The following is a 25,035-nucleotide window of genomic DNA, read 5'->3' as shown; positions in this document are numbered from 1 at the left end:
TATCCATTGTTATAATCCTAATTTGATCAATGACCCTCTAATAGATGATCTACATTGAATAGGCACTAAATTACCGTTACACCTTCAATGTATTTTATCCTTAAAACACTTAGCTCCGTATAAATGATATTTCAGCGAAGTGAAATGAGATCTCCACCATTTATCTCTGTTTAGCCAAGCTCGAAGGATATCATCGTTTCACTTCTAAATTCCTATAGAAGTTATAGATTCCATAATTATGTTAGCGGTCCCACTCAATTATACTATCATGTTCCCAAAATGTATGTATCACCCTGACCCAAAAGTAGGCTTAACTAACATATCAAAGAACATGTACAATACTCTTGAGATCGAACCTAACCATATCAAGATTAAGATCATTTGATCTAGGATCAACGGGTGATATTGAATTGAATAGATATTACGGTAAATTTTAATATATCTATCAAAGTTCAATATCGGTCCCTTCCGATGTATACTCCATACATCCGATACTGGTAAACTTTGCCAATGCCCTGTAAAAGACATAACACTTATCCAAGGTGTAAGAATACCTATCGCTGATTATCATGCCAGTCTAAATCCAGTGAACTGACAAATCATGGAATAAACTTTCGAACATATAATTAAGATTACTGTGCTGACAACACTATAATCATTAACAAATTCATATGTTCTGGACTTAAATAGAATTCATACATTATATATATAATCATGAAATAAATCATGTGAACCATGCAACATAAAATGTTATTTCTGATCTTTATTAATAAGTAAATCTGATTATATTGATTGGTTAGATAATGCCATATTTAGTGGCATTTACTTTTTATGCCATATTTATCATAACCTTAATAATTTTTTTTCATATTTTTAAAAATAGCCCTATTACAAAATTCCTCTCATTTGGGCCTTGTGTGAGAGTTAGGGGGCCATTAGTAGTGGGTACGACATACTGAACCCAACTCTCTCTTACATGAACAACCCCAATTGTGAAGACTCATTTGCCTTATTTAAATAATTGTATTAGGCTAATTATACTAGTTTAACCTAATTAAAATTGAATTAGCAACATAATTAATTTTAAAATAAATGGAATTAATTTTTTATTGGATTATTTTAAAATTAATTTAGAAAAACACACTTAATTTAATGAAATATTCTACATAAAAATTTGGGCTTTTTTCAATTTTAACAAAAAAAAAAGTAACAATATTACAAAAATACTTTCAGCTGGCCAAATAAATAAATATACAGTCTAAATAAAAAAAATTACACAAATACCACTTACACACATCTTCAACCCACGATCCATGCTTCTTGGGCAACTATCGTGCAACCACGCAGTAACCTAACGCAACCGAAACGAAAATTCAATCAAAAAGAGAACTACCATTAATTTCGGCGACTTTACTTAAGAAAATAAGATGATATATTTATAATTTTACTATATATTAAAATTATATTTTAAGTAACAATTATTATAATACTAAAAGAAATTAAATTAGCTACAAGAAAAGCGGCTATATTGCTGAGTTTTTAATATTGGAAGAAAAATTAGTGTTTGCTTAAATTAGTGTTAATTTTATTTTATGGAAAAGATTTGGTGTTAATTCTTAAATTTAGTCGTGTCTAAGGTCTGACAGAAGACGGTCCGGCTGACACTGATACGGAGAGTATTAAAAATATGTAAAGAAGTTGCGGTGAATCCACATGTGCTAATATCTAATCTGCATCGCTATAAATACAGGAGGGCCCACTCTGTTGTTTAACTTTATGGAATTTTATCACTTTTCAATTTCTGGAGAGGGAAGAACCTCATTGATCCTTCTCAATATCCTACTACTTCTACTCTCTCTCTCTACCCATTTCCATTCCCATGGCGGACGAGGCAGCACCTACCGAAGTCACTGCTTCAATTCGTCGTGTTCTGCTCATATCTGCTGGTGCTAGTCACTCCGTCGCACTTCTCTGTAAGCTTCCATTTCTCTTTCTTTTCCTGTTTGGGGGCTGAATAGAAATGAAAACATGGTTTTGATCGCTGAAATCGTAGAGCGTGCTAGTGATTCTCTTAGATTTCTATTAAAAAAAATAAGAAAAGAAAAAGAAAAGCTAGAATATTCGCTATTCTCCAAAGATTTTGAAGATTCAGCGAGAATCAGGTGCTGTAATAGTATTAATACGGTTTCTATTCCTTATCATTCTCTCATTTGTCCTTTTTAACTGTAAATTTGTGTTGTGAGTTTTTTCAGTGTTGGATTTGCTATCGCTTCAATGCTTTCTATGAAATTTCTTGTTAGACGTTGCTAAATCTGAATATGTTTTCGGCTATGTCTTGTCGGTGTTGGTAAAATGTTAGTCATGTGAAAGAGGATGTCTATGTTTGTTTGCCATTGTCTCCCGCGTCTCTGTTTTATTCATGAAAGCACAAGTAGCTTGAACTAATGGGTAATCAACTCAAAAAACAAAAAAAAAATTATAAATAAATAAAAAAAAATTACGTACTTGTTTGAGTTTGTATTGTTGGCTCCTTGAAAAAACCGAATTATTATGGATGAAAATATATTGTACGAAATCATAGGTGAAAGGTAACGAAAAAACAGGGGAGAAGTCTTAAAATAAAAAGAACAAAAGAAAGCGAACAACAAAAAGATTACAAAAAAGACTATTAAATTCAACTATATCCATGTAGATTAAAAAAAAATAATAATAAAATTGGTGTCTTTTTATACTGTTTTAAATAAGATGAAAATACCTCAAAATTTTTGGTCCTCCCTGTAAATTCCTCTTTTAATTGTATTTATTCTCAAAAGCAGCCATTTTTCTCCCTTTCAAACCAAATAATTTAAAATGTAGCCAACAAAGATTATTACAGAGTCATCTCTGTCCACTACCGAATCCAGAAATGTTTATAAGAAAGAAGATCAAAAGTATTCTTAAGTGATCACATTTATGGTAATTTATCTGCTGCATTTTAGTTAATAAATTCAGTATTTTGATTCTTGTTCCTTAGTGCTCCCTTCTCAGTGCTTCTAGACACTATTGGTCGGGGTTTTTCTGGTTTGATTTCTACGGATATGTGTACTTGGTCCTATTTTCATTATAATTGTTTAATTGTGTAAATTTTAAATTGTACACGTCTTTTGCTTCTGGGGTGATCGTTTTGTCTTCATTTGTAAGAGTATAAATGGATTTTTATTGATTATGTACAGCTGGCGATGTTGTTTGCTCTTGGGGAAGAGGGGAGGATGGACAACTAGGCCATGGAGATGCTGAAGATCGACTTACTCCTACGCAATTAAGTGCGTTGGATGGCCTTGAAATATCATCTGTTACTTGTGGTGCTGATCATACAACTGCTTATTCTGAGAGACATATGGAAGTTTATAGTTGGGGATGGTTTGTTCTATTCTTCCACTCTGCACTTATGTATTTAAGTAACCTTATTCCATTTGGTAGTCTAAATTGTGGTCTCACAATTTATTTTTCATAGCATTTTCTTTAATCAGTCAGTACTGCATTATCTTAATTTTGATCTCAATTGGGTGCGAAGTTTTTCTAGATGAATTAATATAAATTTATATCTTATCAGTTCAAAGATTTATTTGCATAGTTTACAGAAATGTTTGTGTCATTTGAATAAAACAAATAACACAGCTTTCTGTAAGTTTTATGCTTTTCAGTTATCATATAAGCATTATACTTTACATTATTTCCAGGGGTGACTTTGGAAGGTTAGGTCATGGTAATTCTAGTGACTTGTTCACTCCTCAGCCCATAAAAGCATTGCACGGTATAAGGATAACGCAAATTGCTTGTGGAGACAGCCACTGTTTGGCAGTCACTATGGAAGGGGAGGTACAAAGGTTAGTTCTCTCACACAGTATAGAGCGTTCACATTTTTTACCATTTTTGATAGGCTGACACATGGTTTTTCTCTTTCAATGCCATTGTCCTTTTTCTTCCCCTGTTTTTCATATTAGCATTTTGTTTGATATTTATCATAATCTAATTTTAAAAGAAGAAAAAAGTGACGAAAATCTGCCAAACATTTAGTTAATAATTTTGTCCAGTTGGTAACAATAATCGGCAAGCGCACTCTACAATGTCCTTAAAATGCAGGCCTGTAATAGGTTGTTAAACACGACCACGAGAAATTCTTGAATCTTCAAAAGAGGACTTTTTGTGAGCTTGTTTACAATTCCTTGCATGCTACATAATATAATAGTTTAATGAACGGCTATAATCATTATTGTTATTAACTTATTATTAACATTATTTATGCATATGCACATGCTTTTTTCCCAGCATAGGGTTTCTTCCTGTGCTTATGAGCCAAACTTTCTTGGTTGGAGCAATTTTATAAAGATATTATATTATTATATACGAAAAAGTTCTAGTACTAATGAGGAAGAATAGTACAATGATGAACAAGAATACATCCAAATATAATTACAGGAAAGACTTTGAATCTCTGCCCAGATAAGAAAAGAAATATTCATGAATTCTTAGTTCTGCTAATTCAGCTAAACTTTGTTGTAGCACTTACACTGTGTTGTCTTTTTATAATCTATATTCGTTTTCAATTAATTCAAGTTCTTTTCTTTTGTTGAAGTTGGGGTCGAAACCAAAATGGCCAGCTTGGTCTTGGGACCACTGAGGACTCTCTTGTTCCACGAAAAATTCAAGCGTTTAAGGTATTGTAGTTGCATATATTACAAATAAAACACAAAATTCTTATATTGTCGTATGAAAATTCTATATATTTCAGCAATATGAAATTGTGAGGTGGCAGCGCATGTGTTCAAGAACCGTGTGCTTGGTTTTGTTTCTGTGTGATGATTTAATTTTAGCTGCTGCTTTGTTGTTTTTTCTTTCTTTTTCAAAATCATTAGTCATCACTTTCTATTTAAAATGACATGATGTTTTAGTCTTTTTTTATGCATTAGACAAGAGTATTGCTATTGGGCACTAGTGGTGCCTAGCACCACCTAGAGGTGGCACCTTGCAATTTATTAGCGACATTTCCTAAAAAATATTATATTAAATTATACGGGACCCGATATTTAATTGCACTAATCGCGTTATAATACAAAGGAGGGTGCTAGGTATCACTGGTGTCTTTTAGCATTTCTTATTAGACAGAGGATTCTTTTCATTCCATTTCTTTTAGTTCTTGTTCGAAGAAATTAAATGAATATAAAAGCAAGTCTTCCAAAAGTGGAACAAGCAGTATATCCAATTGATCACTGCATCATTAATGTAAATATGCAGTTATGAATAATCCAGCCAAAGTAATAGGATTTCTTTTAGTGTTTGTTATACATCAATAACTAAATGAACGAGATTATATTATATTGGTAATTGTTTAGGGCTGTAACTATTATTGAGTCACAGAGTTTTCTTATATAGTGAAATTTAAATTCCCAACTAGTTTCCTTTGGAAGTTTAGAGTTATTTCCTAGATGAGTTAAGATTGATTTACTTGTCTATTGATATTTAGGGTTAGCTATTCTTTTACATTCTTCAGTCTTGCTAATGAAATTATATAAGTATGCATACTATCTACCATTAGTGCTCCTATTTCTTTCTTTCTTTCTTTCTTTCTTATTCTACCTGTCCCTGTCACATATAAAACTTTCACCTTAAGGTGCAAAAATAATATATCAATCTTTGCAGATTTCATATTTTCATGATTACTTTATGGAAATGATACAAGTAATTTATATTTTATGAATCTTTTGTAAGACTAGGTTGCTCAGTTTTTTCCCATTGGTTTGTTTTTATATAGGTTTTCCTTTATTGCGTGAACTTTTTTCTTCCCTTTTTTTGTATTATACTACTATTTTTACAATAATATTTACATTTCTTATGGCCCCCCTTCCCCCAAAAATGTATCTTTTGTAGGGAATCTCTATCAAAATGGTGGCGGCTGGTGCTGAACATACTGCAGCTATTACAGAGGATGGGTCACTGTATGGATGGGGATGGGGCCGCTATGGAAACTTGGGCTTAGGGGACAGAAATGACCGTTTGGTTCCTGAGAAAGTTTCAACTGTTGATGTATGTTCAAAATCTGGTATTGCTTGTTCCTTTAATGTGGAAAACAAACGGCTATACCTTGAAAAAATTGTTTTGCAATGTTGATTCTGTATGGTTAAAGTAGGTATTGCATTATTTGTCATAATAGGTTTATAGCTAGGTATTAGAAATTTTTACCCATTTCTACCATTCTCAATTTAGTATAAAATATTCTACACATTTGTAGAAAAGCTTAACCTAAACTTTTTAGATAATTGAATACTTTAGAATTTTCTAGACATGTGAAATATACAATAGAACATCATAGCATTTCTAGAAAACTTTAGTCTAGAATTATGTATTTATGCATGCTAAGTGTATGGATAAAGTCCTTGAACTAGAAGGATCTAGAGCAAACAATTCTAGTCAGTAGTCACACAAACTTGAAGGCTAGCAACTATAAATACCCATCAAGGATTCTAAATTGTAACCAACATCCAAGATCCAACTAAACTATATCAATAGAACTTTTGATTTTCTACTACCCTAAAACATAAACTCGTCTAAGCCAAATTATTCTCATTTACTAAACCAACATCAATTCATCGTCATCACTACACTACTTCGCTACTTTATCAGAAAAATCATTAAACACTTATTACTTCATATCCACCTATTCTAAACTAAACTAATACAAATTAATTCTCAAACTATTAGTAGTATCAAAGCCTTGTTCGATGGAGGAGGGGGGCGCCTGGTGTACACTATAGGAGGCCGAGGGAGTGGTGGAGGTGGTAGAGGTGGTGGAGGTGGTGGAGGTGTAGACATTGTGGGGGTGACGACCGAGGCAGGTGAAGGAACAAGAGACCCGCCAGAACATGGAGCAGGCGCATAGGATGTGACAGAATAAACCAACAAATCATCATCCTCCCCCTGACTAGTAGAAGTAGTGGAAGATGAAAAATAAGATGTATTTTCTACAAAAGTAACATCAATAGACACAAGATATTTGTTGAGATCAGGACAGTAACACCTATACCCTTTCTGAAGACGAGAATAACCAAGAAAGACACACTTTAGTGCCTTAGGGTCTAATTTGGTGACAGATGGACGGACATCGCGAGCAAAACAAACACTACCAAATACTCGCGGAGCAACTGGAAATAATGACTTATTAGGAAAAAGAATTTTAAATGGAATTTCACCATTAAGAACAGAAGAGGGCATGCGATTAATAAGAAAGCATGCCGTGGAAACTGCATCGGCCCAAAAAGGTTTAGGGACTTTCATTTGAAACAAGAGAGCACGTGCAGTTTCAAGAAGATGTCTGTTTTTACGTTCTGCAACACCATTCTGAGGTGCCGTATCAACACAAGAAGTTTCATGAAGCATGCCATTAGAGGTCATATAAGATTGAAATTGAGCAGACATGTACTCTTTGGCATTATCACTTCTCAAAGTACGAATAGATACATTAAATAGAGTTTGAATCTCGGCCTGAAAAGCACGAATATAGAAAACAACTCGAACGATTTTTCATTAAATATAACCAAGTTAAACGAGAATGATCATCCACAAAAGTAACAAAATACCCGAATCCGGAGTTGAGACAAAATAGGGGAAGGACCCCGAACATCGGAATGAACTAACTCAAAAGGAACACTAGCACGTTTATTGACACGTGGACTCGAACTAACACGATGATGTTTGGCAACCGACATGACTCACATTCTAACGAAGATAAACTACTATATTGGGGACACGGTTTCTTGAGCAAAGGAAGGGATGGATGACCTAAACGACAATGAGCCTCAAGCGGAAGCAACACTCGAACAAGCAATAGAGGTTGGTGGAATTAGGTCAGGAACATACAAGCCACTAGATTCATGTCCTTTACCAATAATCTTCTTCGTCATAAGATCATAAAACAAACAATGATTGGGAAAGAATGAGATGCAACAATTTAGATTATTGGTGATTTGACTAACAAAAAGCAAAGTAAAGGACAAATCGGGTAAATGTAAGGCCGATGACAAAGATAGCATAGGTGTAGGAACAATAGTGCCGGATCCAAGAACGAAGGCCGTTGACCCATCGGCTAAGGTGACAACGAAGTGGGACTGTGAGGCGAAAAGTGGAAAAGAGACGGGAATTACTGTCATATGATGCGTGGCATCGGAATCAATGACCCATTTTGAGGATTTGGAAAGAAGGCGAGGCATTAGAGTTACACGAATCGGCAATCGCGATGTGACGGAAGAAGATGAAGACTTAAGTGTTTCACGATACCTTGAGAACTTGGCAAATTCATCGGCGAAATAAGGACCAGGTTGTCGGATGCATCCTTAGTGCTTGCAATATTGGCGAGTGTTGTTGTCGATTCTTAAATTGTAACTTCCTACACTCGAACTTGGTGTGGCACAGTTTCTTACAATAATTGCACATGATGCTCCCGTAATTTGGTGTGCGGTTATCGGGTCCTTGTGAATTACCTCCTTTAAATCCACTTGGAGTAGAGTTTCTTTCCGTGCGGGGTATTACGACTCACCAAGGCGCTATTCGGAGGAGTTGAAGAGGTAGTCTCTGTGCGAAGAACACGAGTAAACACATCTTGTAAAGAGGAGACATCGAACCGGAGAGAACTTGTGACTTTGCGAGTCAAATTCGGATGAGAGTCTGCAAGAAAACTCATAATAGCCATCTGTTCTCGTTGGCGGCTGTTGAACTTTTACATCAGGACTAAACGGTAATAGCACATTAAGTTCTTCATATGTTTTCTTGAAAGCCATAAAATAATTCATAAGAGACTTATCTTGTTTCTCCGCGCGATAAAAAGCTTTGCAAACATCATATATGCGAGATATGTTGTCTTTGCCAGAATACAAAAACTCCAAGTAACCCATTAGTTCTTTAACCAATTCACAATGATTAATCAAACTAATTACCTCATTATCGATAGAATTTCGAATTTGAAGGAACAAGCGAGCATCCTCACGGAGCCATATTTTCCTTGAATCGTTTGTTTCTTCAGGAGGATCGTCGATCAGTGATCATCTTTGTCAATACTCCTCGAATACAGTCGAATCGTCTTACTCCATTCCAAATAATTCGAACCAATCCACTTATGATCCGTGATTTTAGACATTACGGGAACAACATCAGAAACAACAAGCGATTTTGAATGCGATCTTATCTCGCCATAATCTCGAAAGCAAACACAAAGACGGAGAAAAAGAACAAAAGAACACCAAAGAATGAACACCCGAACACGAAGAAGACAAACAAATACCGAGATTACAACCTAGAACGGATGCGAGTGGGCTTAGAAGAACCCGGTGAAGAATCGGCAACGAACGCCGTCGAAGGCGCGTCACACGCGCCTCCACGCGGCGCGTGAGCCCCACGCGCGAAGCTTCGGGCGGCGCGTGAGCCCCACGCGCGAGGAATCGGCGGCCAGGACTTCGGGGGTTCGTAGGCCGTGGTGAGCGATCCTCCTCATGTGGGCGGTGAGAAACAATGTTCACTCCAAATAGGATTTTCGAAAAAAACAACCCTAAACTCAAACCCTAATTTTTTTTTTTTTTTTTTTTTTTTTTTTTTTTCAGAACCCTAATTTCGAATTTCGAATTTTGAATCACAATGCTCTGATACCATGTAGAAAATAGTGAATCGAATTATATGTGTATTTCATAGAATAGTACATATTTATATACAAAGTTAGGAGACTAGGAAATAGGAAACTACCAACAAAATAGGAAACTACTAAATACAAGTTACCCTAATTCTTTTACACCTAATATACAGCTAATACTCTAACAACAACTCAACAAAAACACCAATTAATCTTCATGTTTTTTTCTGACATTGGAAAATTCCCTTGAGTACTTGGATGGGGTTGGGTTTTAGTTTCTCTCCTTAACATTAGAGATTGGTGACGTTACTAACCAAGATATTTATTTAGTACAATGAATGTTCTCAATTATTTAATTATTATTATCATTAAAGAACATAACGGTAACATCCCCCTTTCTCTGCCCTTGGTAATGTACCATAAAGATCTAAAATGAAGAATGATACTCTCTATCTAAATATGTCCACTATTCTAAACTCATTATAGCGCATATTTTTCTGACAATATCATATTGCTACAATTTCATAGGATTGGATTCACTTTTATCGTTTAAACCATTCTCTTCTGAATATTTCTTTTCATTATTGTTTTACTTTTTTGTTTTTAATACTCCTAGCTTATTTATAAGACTCAAAGTGTAACCTTTATTGCTGTTTATCTTGTTAGAAACTGATGTCACACGTCAACAATTGCATATATTCGGTGATTATAATTTCAATTTGCTCGTTGCACCAACTTATAGTCTTGTTTGCTTAAAATAGATACTTATGATATTAATAACACAGGATGAGAAGATGATTATGGTTGCTTGTGGTTGGCGGCATACAATATCTGTTTCCTCTTTAGGTACTTTATATACTTATGGATGGAGCAAATATGGTCAACTAGGTCATGGTGATTTTGAGGATCACCTTGCTCCTCACAAGCTAGAAGCATTGAGTGGCAGTGTTGTTTCTCAGGTGAGATCCTTATCTTTTCTGTGGACCTCTGTTGAGTACCAGTTTAGTATGTCAAGTCTTTATGCGTTTCTATTTTGCCAAAGTTTGGATTTGTATGCCTATGAGGTGGTTTTTGTTCTTGGATGGATAAACTTAGCAGCGTAATCTCTTTTCTTTCCTTTAGTTCACATTTTCACTCCAAAAAACCTTTCAATACATAGAATTAGGATAGCTCTTTCATTAGTATTTGAATTCAAGCCATTAGTTTAGGCACCTTATCCTTTAGTTGCGTCTCTGATTTGTAATAATGAGTTTATAAGTTTCTTGTAGAATTATAACTTTCAAGCAAGATCTTCATATCTATTGACAAATTTTCATTTTTGTTGCTTGTGTCTTTTTTAAGTATTTTAGAAATACAAATTGTCTATAAATTGAAATGTCTTTCATTTTTCACTTTAAGAATCAGAGTTGGTCGGATGGATTATTAAGATTACAAGTTGAAACTTCTACTTCATCCCCGAAAGGGTGTACTCTTTCAAGATGGAGACTACAAGCCCATAAGTTTGATTACGATGCTCTGCAAGATTATAGGCAAATGTTGGCATCAAGACTTAATGGCATACTGTTAATGATCTCAAAAGCACTATAGATTTTCATTTAGCCTAAACAGATCCTTTGCGTGGTTTTGGTAGCGTTTTAGCTAGCTAGAGACTATCGCGCATCAGGTAGAAAGGTTGCAGTCCTCAAAATTGATTTTAAAAAAGTTAATGATATTGAGAAAAATGGATTTGGTGATCTTGGATTGGTGTATTCTTATCCTTGGTGTTCATTTCCATAATGATCCTTGTGAGACTTGGTATAATTGAAAGAATCAAGAAGTTTGAGACATGAACATCCCTTCATCTCTTTTCCTCTTTACTTTGATGGCTGATGGGATGGGTATAAAATTATTCAGTATGGATTGATAAGGGGATTTGTGATATGAGAAAAGAATATCGATGCTTTGCATCTCCAGTTTACGGATGATTTTCTGGATCCTACGTAGGTTTCTTTGAAAAACTTAGTTTTTCTTCTCTATACCTTTTCCTTGGTGTTGAGGCTTAAAGTTAGTATAGGGAAAGTGTAATGTTGGGAATGAACAGAGGAACAGCTCATGGCCTTTTTAGAGAACTCTGAGTTGTGAGGTAAGAGTCTGGCGTATTAAATATTTGGGACTTCTGGGGGTTATTCAATCAGAATTTTAGGACCCAAAGTAATCAAGTTTACCAAGAGCATAGATGGATAGAAGAAGGCCTGAGTTTTGTGGTGAGGAATAAAATATTTTGCTCTTTCAAATATTAATGTTTTTGGATTGTTGGGAGCTCCGAACAAATTAGATACATGGGAGAATCTATAGAGAAGCCCATTTTATTAGGTCTCTTCATATTGGTGCATATGTGCAAACAAAAATATGAGAATGGTGATCCAATGTTCTTCATTGCTCCTTTATAAGGCCATTTAGGTCAAAATTATTCAGCATACGGGAACTTATCGGGTTTGGCCTTACTAATGCTGCAATGTCTTGCAACATGTGGTAGGCCTATGCCTAGAGGGCTATCGGGGAGCAAAGGATCAAAGGAAGAAGATGTTGTGGAATGTCATCGCTCTTGTTCTTTGGTTATCTGGTTGGAAAGAAATGTAGAATCTTCAATATAAGTAGACATGGAAGTAATTCAGGACAAGATTAAATACTGGATAGCTAATTGGAAGTTATCATCCTCCATGCTATTTTGTGACTTGCTGATGTGTCTTTAAAGCCTAAGGCAAGTAGTGTATATACGAGTCTTGTACAATGTTACTATATGTTTCTTAGGTTGCAGTTTTATATACTGGCTTTTAGGATGTAACTAAGATGATTTTATTCATCTTTTCCAATACATCTTTGTTTCTTATTACCTTCTTACCAACACCCAAGAGTATAAGGAAACAAAAGGTTTGCTGAAATATTATTTCAATTCTCTGATCTTATTTTTTATCTTTTATCTCCCATGTCAGATATATTGGTAAATTGTAATTAATTAAATATCTAAAATGATTAGAGTGAAGTTTCTTTTGCCTTAGACAGGCTGAAGTTTGTTTATCATTCTAATTATGCGTGTATATTCTCTTGAGGTTCGTAGATATCAGGTGGTTGGAGACATACAATGGCGCTAACATCTGATGGAAAACTTTATGGTTGGGGATGGAATAAGGTGCATTTATCATATTCTTATTATTTTATTATTATTATTATTATATTATTATTAATCTTCATTTTTTTTTTCTTTGTCGACAAACATCTCTAACAAATCTGTAACTTAATCATTATTGTAGTTTTCTAGTTCATCAATGATTTTTCTTGATGAAACATGAGATATAAAATAGGAATATTTTCATAAATACGTTTTTTTTTTTGCAATTATATAAATTTAATTTTTCAAAAATACGATTTTAAACTTTCAAAATTACAAAAGTGTGTTTTTCTCGGCAAAAAATAGAAAAGGTAAGAAAACAACTACAAGACAATAAAAAATCAACCTCACAACAACTATAAAACAACATAAAACAACGAGAAAATCAACATCATGATAACAATAAATAAACTATAAAACAACCAAAAGGGAATATCAAATAGTTCATTGTTTTTACTAGAAGAACGTATTTTTGTAAATAAAAAAGTACAAACCGTAAAAATGAAAATTTCTTCGTGTTAATGTATTTTTGTAATTTTTTTTTTGAATTTTTGGTGTGTTATGTAAAAAATTCTTTAAATAAATATTGTGGATGATAAACAACTAATTCTATAAGACACTATCCAGTCCACTTTCTTTCTTTCCATCACAATTCATGATAGTATTTGAAATTTTCGGTTAGTTACTTACCTTCCGTGTACAGTTTGGACAGGTGGGTGCTGGTGATAATGAGGATCACTGTTCACCCGTGCAAGTTAAATTTCCCAATGAGCAGGTGATATGTCATTTCTGATTATACACATAACCATCTCAGTCGTTCTTGCTTCTTCTTAACCTGTCTTAAATGTTTTTATTTTTTTGGCAGAAAGTAGTTAAAATTTCCTGTGGATGGAGACACACTCTTGCTGTCACCGAAAGACAGAATGTCTTTTCGTGGGGAAGAGGCACAAATGGGCAGCTTGGGCATGGTGAATCTGTTGATAGGTAATTAATTGCATTTATCCCTTGACAATTATCTGAATGTATTTACTTCTTTCCTTATTTATGCAGTTTTTTTATTTTTTTTCTCGAAATGGATATTTATGCAGTTTGCTTTACTCATAACTTTTTTTTAGGTTTAAATGCATCAAATATTATGCTTTTTTTAGCAGCAAACATCCAATATTAGTTTTCAGGTTTAAATGCATCCAACATTAATAATAATTAAAGAATGGTAAGTTTGAAAAGAAAATCCTAACTTTAGCATGGGTGCATGTCACATGTGTGTTTCATTTTATTGTAGTTTCTAAATTCTCTGTATTTTTAACAAAGGAAGAGATTCATTTCTAATTAAGAAATGTTGTTGTGGTATAAGGTTATTAAAGTAAATCTGGGCTGTCTATAATGGATTGGGACACTTCCATGATCTTGATAAGCCCCGAGAACTCCAAACTCAAGAACACAATAAAACAGTAGCAATAATAGGAGTAGAACAGTAGCAAAACAGTAGGAAATGTATATTGAATGTATGAGAAACCCAATTACAAAGTATGGGAGCCCTTAGGCCCCTTTGATGCAAACAGAGGTTTACTCAATACAATGCACTCTCCCCAATTCCCCTCAATATTCTATATATATTATTGTATTCCCTTTAAAACACTACCCTCAATACAAAGACTCAATTACCCTTTTATTTAATATATGCTAACACACCATATTAATCCTAGTGCGTAACATTACCGGCCGCCCGAAATTCACCTTGTCCTCAAGGTGATTGATCAAATCACTCAAGTCTAGAGCCCTATGCTGTGTGCGACCTTTGTCAAAGAACCAGGTTAGTAATGTGGTATTCTGACATGTTCTTGATGCACCATTGGCTGGCTGGAGTAGTGTTTGGCGCCCTCTATCAAAAACCCAATGCTTGAATGGCACTAGCAAAGCACCAAAGTTATACTTCTCATCCACCAAACGCATCCTCAGCAACTGAAAGTCAAGCAAAGACAACTTGCCAAACTTCATTACAGCACGAACAAGATCCAATATCCCGAAAGCACCATTGCCAAAACTTAGTAGTGGAGTGATAGTAGCATTGACACCAACATAGAGACCCCCAACTGTTGCTATACTACAAGGGCAGAACCAGTACATGTGTAGAAATTCTTCTATTATTTTATGTTGATGTTCTGCTTTGTCAAAAAATGTCCTAAACATATTAAAAATCTCACTCCAGACTAATCTTAGATGTTCCACATAGTACTTTTCAGATGCATTGAGGCAACCTCTTACCATTCTTGTATGGTTAATCTTAGTAGACAACATGGAGTACTGAAGCATGACCTCAAGAGAACTAACAACCCTTCTCTTGGTCTGGAAAATGTTCAACTGCACCATATCCTGATCCTTAACAAACCCAAAGTCTTCACCCAACTGTATAGTAATTTTATACCTTAGTAGGCCACTTCATCAGCATCTTCAAATCCGCATCCCTTTCTTGTGTTTGAATCATATGACCAAAAGATGCAAAAAGTGTAAAATTCTGTACAAAGAAATGGTAGAGAAGACGAAGCATCCTCTGTCGATCACCGCCTACGAAGCTTCCATAAATGCCGAGGATGCTGCGAAGTGGAAGTGCATAACAATTTGCTTTTGGTCTAAGGCCTGGATCCCAAATGGTAAATGCCTTTGCTGAGTGAAAAATTAGGCCCACGTGTGATATTATATGAGTGACGTATGTAATCCAATTAAAAGGAAAAGAGACTTGGGAGAGATCTGAATTAAAAGTTAAAGAGATGGTTTTAGAATTCTTAGAAGGTGGGCCGGATATAGAGCCCAATTAAATGGACTGGGAGCCCAATTAAATGGCATGGGTTGATTGTGGTAGGGCTTGGGCCTTAAATAATTGGGTTTTAGTAAACTGAAGCTCCTCCCCATCACCGTCTTCTTCGAAAGAAGATCCCCATGTGCGACTGCCTTTGTGGTTTTTAGCAGCTCTTCTCTTTGAGATGATGTCTTCAGCGGTTGAACCTCAAGCGACTCTGCCAGCGACCACGTCTCCCTCTTCTTCGTCGCCAGCGACGACTTCCGCTGTTGGTTCTTCTCCGGCTCCGTCTTCATCGGCGTTTTCATCTTTGGCCATTTGTCTTCTTCTCCTCCAACATTCTTGTTCATCTCAAGCAACGCCACCAGCAGATGCTTCTCCTCAGGCGCTATCCCCAACGATTTGTTCTTCTCTGATGTCGTTCGTTGCCGAGGTGCGAGCGAACTCCATGGGACAACTTCCAGATCCGACGCCGTTCCCAACAAATCCTTCTGCTCAGAAGACTCCACCAGCAGCCACGCCTCTTCCTTCCTCCTCTCAGGCAGTGAATCTCGCTGCTGATTTTTCTCTAGCCATTTATCTTCTTCTCCATTGGAGATGATCTTCGCAGCTTTGAATATCTCAGGCGATGCCACAGATGGAAGGGAATATTCATTTAAGAGCTCCGATTGTATAGCTGCCTCATCACCGTCAACATCTGACACCCACTGTGTCACTCCTGGAATCGATGGTCCTACTTCCTGAACTTGCCATTTGTGTTCTCTGAAGCTGTCGAGTCTAGCAAAGGCTCGTTTGTGTTCTCTTATTGCCATTTCTATCTCTTTATCACCTTCAATATACGTCTCTAGTGTTGAAGGAGTTCCAGAAATTAGGTTCGCCGCGTAGCGATTTCGGATTCCTTCTTGGTTGCGAACCCATACTGATTGCACAGCTTGGTGGATCCACTCATTGAGATCGTTGTCCTCCGATATTGTTGCGACATGACTTCGGAGGTTGCGGGCGAGGTGGAGTAACCTTACTTGCCCAAGAATTACTTGATCCAGAAGCAACGCAAGGTCCTCCAGTGTATTAAATTCAGAATGATAATAATAAGACTCTGATTTCCATTGTTCCTCTAATTTCTCCTCCATTCTTATTATCGGCATCCAAAGAATCGGTGCTCTGATACCAATTGATAAGCCCCGAGAACTCCAAACTCAAGAACACAATGAAACAGTAGCAATAATAGGAGTAGAACAGTAGCAAAACAGTAGGAAATGTATGTTGAATGTATGAGAAACGCAATTACAAAGTATGGGAGCCCTTAGGCCTCTTTGATGCAAACAGAGATTTACTCAATACAATGCATACTCCCCAATTCCCCTCAATATTCTATATATACTATTGTATTCCCTCCAAAATACTACCCTCAATACAAAGACTCAATTACTCTTTTGTTTAATATATGCTAACACACCATATTAATCCTAGTGCGTAACAGATCTCTGGCGTGTTTTGTTTTTTTTTTTTATTTGGTGTATGATCACTGAGTTACAAGAGCTCGTGGAAGTTCATTTCATTAGGATGATTTTGAGTCTCAACTTATGTCACTTATAAACCAGGTATGAGAGATAGAATTCAATTTTGGGAGGGTTTATGAGTGGGGACTGGGGAGTTTGAGTTTTTCTAATAGATTCCCATCATTGTACAGAGTTCCAAATTCAAAAAATTCTTTTAGATGTTGCACTTTTGTTCTTTATTTGACTCAAGGATTTGGAACCTGGGCATTTCAAAGGTATTTGCTTGTAAATCTTTGTTGAAGAAGTTAAACACAGAATTCATGTCCATTGATATGGAAATCTTTGTAGCCTTGAAAATGAAGGTATTTGGGTGGTTAACTGCCTTGATAATTTTTTTTTTTGAAAAAGAGAAAGAGGCCTTTGTCTAAGACTGACCCTCTCCCGTTATATATAGATAACCTCACTTGTGGCGGACGAATACCATGGTTACAAGTGCTATATCAGAAAATATTTAAAATAAAATCAGTCCAAAAAGTCATAAAACAATTCAGGTACTATTAAGCAACATTACTCAGCAATCTCCAATCTCTATGTAAATCTAAGAACGAAAAATGTTCAAAACTCTTAGTTTTGTAAACCCAAACAGCTGTCCAGAATTTGACTTTTTTCCATAAGTCATCAGCTGAAGCTTCAGTCCCTTCAAAAATTCTGTTATTCCTTTCGAGCCAAATAACCCAATTGATTGCTAGAACAGCTGTCCTCCATAGGCATGATCTACTCTTACTACCCCCACCTTGCTCACCATCATTAGAGGGACTGATTCAGGAAATACCCATTGGATCTCAAAGACGTTCAGCAGCTTTATCCAAAGTCTTTGAGCAAGACAACACCCCAAAAACAAATGCGCCGCTTCTTCACTGCTTTTCTTACAACAAACACACCATCCCGGGGACAAGTAAATAAATGGTCGCCTTTTTTGCATCATAGGATGCACATTAATTTTTCCTAATGCCACCAACCATCCGAAGACTTTAACTTTTAGAAGGACACCTTCTTTTCCATAAGGTCTTCGTCCAAAATAACTCGCCAACATTATGGTCTGAAGTAAACCATTTGAATGCTGACTTACAAGAGAACATTCCACCAGGATCTGATTTCCATACTCTGATATCCTCTGAGATATTGAGCAATCTAATATGTTCCAATAGTTGCAGTAACACCATAAGATTAGGCATTTCCTTCTCCATCAAGTTCCTTCTAAACTTAAAATTCCAGCTTGCAACGCAATTTCCTACCTCTCCTTCAATGGCAACAAGATCTTTTATACTCGTATTTTTCGCCTTTGAAACCACTGCCAGGTCCTGAAAGCGACTCTTTAATGTTGTTTCTCCAATCCAAATATCTTCCCAAAACTGAATAGTTGCACCATTTCCCACTTTAAATTTTACCAGCTCCTTCAGGAAAGCTCCATTAGAGTTAATAGGACATGTTAATAGCTTCTAGGCTATAATTCAAGCGATATTTTATTGGTAACTTACTGTGTTTCTATGAAAATAAAAATAGGACATGGGGATATAAGGAAAAGTAAAACATTCATGTCTTGGGTGTAATTTGGTCAAAATACTCATATTCAATAGAAAACGGGAAGAAGTTGAATGCATCTAAAGGATAGGCTATGTAAGCAGAACTATAAAAGGTTCTTCCAAGATACCTCTTACTTGATCTCATAACTTTTATAATTTAGAAAGTTTTGACATTTTTTAAAAATTGTGAAAACTAAACTATCTTATTTTTATCTCTTTTAGCAGCAGTTTCACCAGTCACGCTGTTTTTCTTTTGTAATCTGAATGGTAGAGGGTCCAGACATCTGAATCTTGTTTCTACTCTGTTTTCTGTTGAGTGGTTCCTTTTATAAATAAGTCTCAAATTCTTGATATGAGTGTTGTTGTGAGGCTTTGTGGGTTTTCAGTTGCAAATGCTATATTTGATCTCTTCATGATAATCCTTCTGTCCTGCTGTTGGACACTCTCACCTTCTATTTCTAAGCCATTGCTTAGCTAATTGGTAAAAGGTTATTTAATCGTCATCTCCATCTTGGTGTGCTGTCCAGTCAACATTAGCTCTTTGACACAGAATTGTGATTCTTAATCTATGAACTAGTTATTTTGGTCTTCCTAATTGGTAGAGTGCTTTTGGTTGGAGGAACAATGGCAGAGCTGTAACTAAATGCAATACTTAATTTTTTCTACCTTTGTTGATTTTCTGATTAAAAAAGGAACATATTAAATCTTTGGTGATATTTCTCTAGATCAATTCTTCTTTTGTTGGTGCTTGTTAGGTTATTACTTGTCCTGGTAATGTTCTCTATGCTCTCTTTGATACTGCAACTTTGTTTTGTATCTTGAGTTTGTTGTGCATGAGCCAACTTGAGCTTTGTAGGTCAACTTAACTAGTATTAGGTTGTGTCAAAGGTCTTATCAACAGTGCTTCATGGTTTCACGGTCCTACAATCTTGAATGACCATTCCTGGAGTATAAAGCCTCTCATAGGGTGCCCTTTATAAATCAGTTACTCAAATTGAAGTTTACAACATCTTTTAGAATACCAATTATACCCAACTTATATATACTTGTATTATTGTATATAAACAGCTATAGTAGAATTTACGAGACCACATTTCAGAGTCTGCTAATATTTTGGTCACATTTCTAACCCCTGGGTGCTATAAAATTTTAGGAATACTCCAAAGATGGTAGATGCCCTTAGTGTCGATGGATATAATGGACAGCAGATAGAATCTTCAAAAGTAGATCCATCATCAGGTATGTACCTCCACATTGTCTAAGTATCTTTAATGTCTATTTTCATGAGTTTTTTTTCTGTTCGATATAAAGTGAATGGCATGTCTTTACATATTTGACAGGGAAAATCTGGGTCTCACCTTCAGAAAGATATGCAGTTGTTCCAGATGAGAAAGTAAGTTCTCCAATTTGGTATTCTTAGGAAGTAAAATGGGAAAGAAAGGTTAGAATTTGTGTTGTGAAAACATAGGCATTTTGCATAGATATCTCATAGCAAATAAAAGAGAAGAAAGGAGTTGAGAGGGGGAAGATGAAGTAGAGAGTTGGATATTTTTCAGTTTCTGTTCATAAAATAAATGACATTGTACAATACTTGCATCTCTTCTCCAGGTCCAAGGACAAACGTCTGTTGGCGGGAAAGGAAATGATTTAAGTGTCCCTGAAAATGATGTGAAAAGGGTACGAATTTGAGATACATACTCAAATTTGTGAAAGTACCTCTCACGGCTGCTCTAGTCTTCAGAGTCATAATAAACCAAACCACCCAATGCTACTGATATGTTTGCTGGAACCGGCTGCCTTAGTGTGTAAATTCATATTTATGGTAAAAGCACTACTATCTTCTTACTTATTCGTGTTGTTCTTTTATAAGTAAAAAAACAAAGAACATGTAACTTAACTTTTTGGTAACTTTTTTTTTTGGTGAATACTTTTTGGTAACTTGACTTGTTGTGTTAAAGACTTTCTAGGACGTTTTTGCGAATCTCTTGATTAAGTATAATGATTAGCTATTGATGCTTCCTTGACAGCGCAAGGTTGTAAGATTGTTAAGGAAATAGTGATTTGATTTTATTGTTGGTGTATTTTTATTTTTACACTTCAAATTAGTTTTTTTTTTTTTTTTTTTGACGGAATTCTACATAGAAACTCTTATTGCAACAAAAAATTGTATAGAAACCCCTATTGCAACTAGCGCTGCAAATATTTTAGAAATCCAAACCGTAAATTTAAAAAAATAGTCAAAAAAAATAGTATATAGGGTAATTCTCCTTTATTATTTTATTTGAAAAAAAAAGGTCTACAAAACCACCTTTGGAGCATATAACTAACGTAAGGGCTGAGGTCAGAACAAATTTCATTGGTAATTGACATCTATCAAAATATAAGACTAAATACAATTAGAAAAAGTTGGTCGCAACACAGTATTAATGGCAGCTTTCAAGATATTACCGGATGAAAATTATGGGTTGAGTCGCGAGTTAGTTCGCTCTCCTTAAGACATTTGTGGCATTGTCTAGTGCAAGTAGACACCCCAAGAATAAAACAACACAATCATCGTACACTATCTCAGAACACTAATGTACAGTAACGAACATTTGAAAACACTCTCAATATGATATTGTAGAGGTATGAAAAGGATGTAATTCTCCCATTAGTTTAATTGAATTGTATAGACAGATGGACTAAAAATAAAGGCTAATTAGGATTTTTGCCCCTTGAACTTTGACAAGTACCAAATCATGCCCCCTGAACTTTTAAGGTCATTGAAAATGCCCCCTGAACTATTGAGATTGTTGGATTTAAGGACTTTTGTCTAATTTTATTCAATTTTACTATTTCAATGATTGTTTATGTACTAAACCATGTTCCCTAGACTTTGATATCTACCAAATCATGCCCTTTGAACTTTGACATGCACTAAATTATGCCCCCCTGAACTTTCATCCATGTTAGACTTTTTTACTAAAATTAGAAAAAAGTCCTTAAATTCAACAATCTCAATAGTTGAGGGGGCATTTTCAATGACCTTAAAAGTTCAGGGGGCATGATTTGGTACATGTCAAAGTTCAGGAGGCAAAAATCCTAATTAGTCAAAAATAAAATAAGAAGAATAACAGTTTTAATTAAACACATTTTTCAATAAGTAAAATAATAAAATAAAAATAATTATTTATAAAATAATTTTTGTTTATAAAAAATAAAGTGTCACACCACACTAACGGACTGCGCGCGTGTGTATTCTCCTTTGGGTCCTATCCCAAGTGCTATAATTGCATTTTATTTATTCTTATAAATAAGTGCTCATATCCTATGTGGGACTTTATCTATTTTACATACATTAGGACACTTATTTTGCAAAAAAAATCATTCACTTTGTAAAAAAAATTCCAACAATTTTCCACTTGAATTTTTCCAAAAAATATTTTCATTTTGCAGTATCATTCAACAATAATATTGAACATAAACAAATGTGTCTTTTGATTTGAATCTTTGTATAATGAATGCGATTTAGATTTTAGTAGAGTGACCCGTAGTCTTGAACTCTATCTTTAACATTGTACCACACAATAACCTTTTCAAGGGTTGATGTCGCCCAATTTATTACACTGAGGTCGCGGTAATAAATGGAGTTTGTCGTATCCACAAGGAGGTAAAAACACACTCAAAAGGAAAATTTGCTAAAGAAAGTGACTAAAAATTTAGAGAAGACGATGTAGACAATCGTATTAAGAAAATAAAATTTTGCAAAAGTAATTCAACGAGAAAAAAGTAGTGAGATAAAGATTTACTCATGTTTTTGTATTATACATACAAAATGATTCTAAAAGCTCACTTTATATTTATTTTGAATAAATTAAGTCTTCACAATTATAACAATTGATTATTAATATACGATATCCAAAAAGCGATAAAATATAGTACATAGTAGTTTTGCAGTAAAATATAATCATATATGATAATATTAACATTAACAAAATACTTATATGGCTAAATTACATAAGTAGAGCATGACTAATACTTATATAAAGTATGGCATATAATACTTTGTAAAATAATAAGAAGAAAAAGTGAAGAAGACATGAATAAATTCAAATTGTAGACATTATAACCAAGAGAATCATGTAGCATATAAACACACCAACATAAGAACCTCTCTAATCTCACCAATTGAAAATTTAGCTCAAACTAAACATTATGTTCATTCAAAAAGATAAAGAAAAATAAGAGAGAGAGTGAGACAAAATATTGTGCATATTTTCGCTAAACTCAATTGTTCCCCATTTACACTAATTTTGAGTACTATTTATAGACCATATTTAGTCTAAGCATCAGTTTCTTTCGTGTAAAAAGAAATGGAGAAAGTTGCTGAAAATGTTGATGACAATGGAAAAAGGTAGCCACATGGCGTTGTTGGAGTGCTCGACAGTTTGCGTGGGGCACTTTGGGGTGAGTAGGGATTACTTATTCATGGATTATTGTTGAGAAATGATGATTAAATCCAACTTTAAATTGAGAGATTATTGGGCCTTGCTTGTGAATGGATGAAATGATCAAGCCCGCATTGTAATGTGAAATGAGTTGGCCTGACTTAGAAACATGACTCCTCCAAGTCATTGATGAAGCCATGTAACTATGAAGATCATCTTGGGCCATATTTATTTTGAGCTTTTCCAAATTGGGCTTTTGTATTTTTCTTGGGAAACTTACAAAAATATTGAATTTTGAGTAAAGGTTTACATTTATACTGTCACACGATAAAAATTACATTTATACTTTTCTTTTATACTGTAGATGCCAAAAATCACATACCAAGCCTCTATCTTCCACACCCACATACAGAACTATCCCAGCAATACGAGAACACTTGAAAACAACCATTAATTCCAACAAAATGGAACAAAAATAGAGAAATCGACGTCAAATAAATAATCATGGCAAAACAACCGTAAAACAACACTAACACAAATTAAAAAAAGAAATGATTAAAAAAAGCTAACCATCATCTATACAACTTCAATACTAGATATAATAGCAGCTATATTTATCAGCCCAATTCTGAAAAATTAGAATAAAAAAATTACTAAAACAACACAAAAACAAATGTAAAACAATGAAGCAAATGTAACCACTTAAAAAAAATATAAAAGAACCACACCCCTCAAGATTTTTTTGCCAATGAGCTTGTCAAATGTATTTATAGGAGAATCGGAATAAAAAAAATACAAAAACAGTCATATAGAAGGAAGAAAAAAATATATTTATAGTCTCCATCTTCTACACACACGTATAGAACCACCACATTAACACGAGAACACTTAGAAAACAACCATTAATTCTGGTGAGATGGAGCATGAACAGTGAAATTGATGTCAAATAAATAAATCATGGCAAAACAACCGTAAAACAATACTAAAACAAATAAAAAAATAACAAAAGAAAAAAGAACTAAAAAAAACTAACCATCTTCTACACAGCATCAACATCAAATGCAACAGCAGCTATATTTACAAGAACAGTTCTGAAAATCAAAATAAAAAAATACTTTTATTTTTCCTCAAAAGCGTGACTGAAAATTAGAAAAACTAAAAAAAAAAATGAAAAGAAGAACTGAATAAGAAATAAAATAAAAAACTTATACATTAATGGAGAGAGAGAGAGAGAGAGAGAGAGAGAGAGAGAGAGAGAGAGAGAGAGAGAGAGAGAGAGAGAGAGAGAGAGAGAGAGAGAGAGAGAGAGAGAGAGAGAGAGAGAGAGAGAGAGAGAGAGAGAGAGAGAGAGAGAGAGAGAGAGAGAGAGAGAGAGAGAGAGAGAGAGAGAGAGAGAGAGAGAGAGAGAGAGAGAACTTAAGGAAAATATTGTGAAAAAAAGAGATAATAAGTGTATGGATTTTGAAAAAAAAAAAAGAGAAACTCATGAAGAAGAAGAAGAAGAAGATGACGATGACGATGAGGATAGAGAGAGAAAGAATAAGAAATATGATGATGCATTGAAATGAGAACACGTTTTTGGTCTCATCTTAAACATTATTAAAAAACCGTGTTTTTGCAAATGTCAGTTGTATATAAGAAAATATAAAAACTGTAAGCGTTTGCGACGGCGAGAAAGTAATTTCTGGCAAAAGCGAACGAGCGAGAATATAAAATATTTGCAGAAAAATAAATAACTTGACACAAGAGATTTATACGTGGTATCAGTGTTCTCACGAACACTCCTAGTCCACGGGGCCACGCCCAGAGAATGAAATCAATTAATAAAGTATCAAAATTACAAAGACAATTGACTTAAACAAGTTTAGACTCCCTCTAAAGTATTGCCGCAATCCTTTGTAATCCACTTTATGAATCTGACTTCTTGAA

The 25,035-nt window shown here is 34.7% G+C and overlaps 1 protein-coding gene across 1 annotated transcript; it reads left to right on the top strand.

Annotated features, from left to right (window-relative positions):
- Nucleotides 1-1,604: 1,604 nt before the first annotated feature.
- LOC115712704 (ultraviolet-B receptor UVR8) lies at nt 1,605-20,749 on the top strand. Its single transcript, XM_030641036.2, has 12 exons — nt 1,605-1,973; nt 3,213-3,399; nt 3,720-3,866; nt 4,616-4,697; nt 5,908-6,063; nt 10,438-10,611; nt 12,750-12,821; nt 13,504-13,575; nt 13,666-13,784; nt 19,833-19,918; nt 20,020-20,072; nt 20,288-20,749. The coding sequence occupies exons 1-12, from the start codon at nt 1,880-1,882 to the stop codon at nt 20,366-20,368; spliced, it is 1,323 nt and encodes a 440-aa protein (XP_030496896.1). The 5' UTR covers nt 1,605-1,879; the 3' UTR covers nt 20,369-20,749.
- Nucleotides 20,750-25,035: the final 4,286 nt, after the last annotated feature.

This window comes from Cannabis sativa, chromosome 4 (genome assembly GCF_029168945.1).
Source record: "Cannabis sativa cultivar Pink pepper isolate KNU-18-1 chromosome 4, ASM2916894v1, whole genome shotgun sequence".
NCBI lineage: Eukaryota > Viridiplantae > Streptophyta > Magnoliopsida > Rosales > Cannabaceae > Cannabis > Cannabis sativa.
Note: the sequence above shows the minus strand (reverse complement) of the source record. Positions and strands in the feature narration are given on the sequence as shown.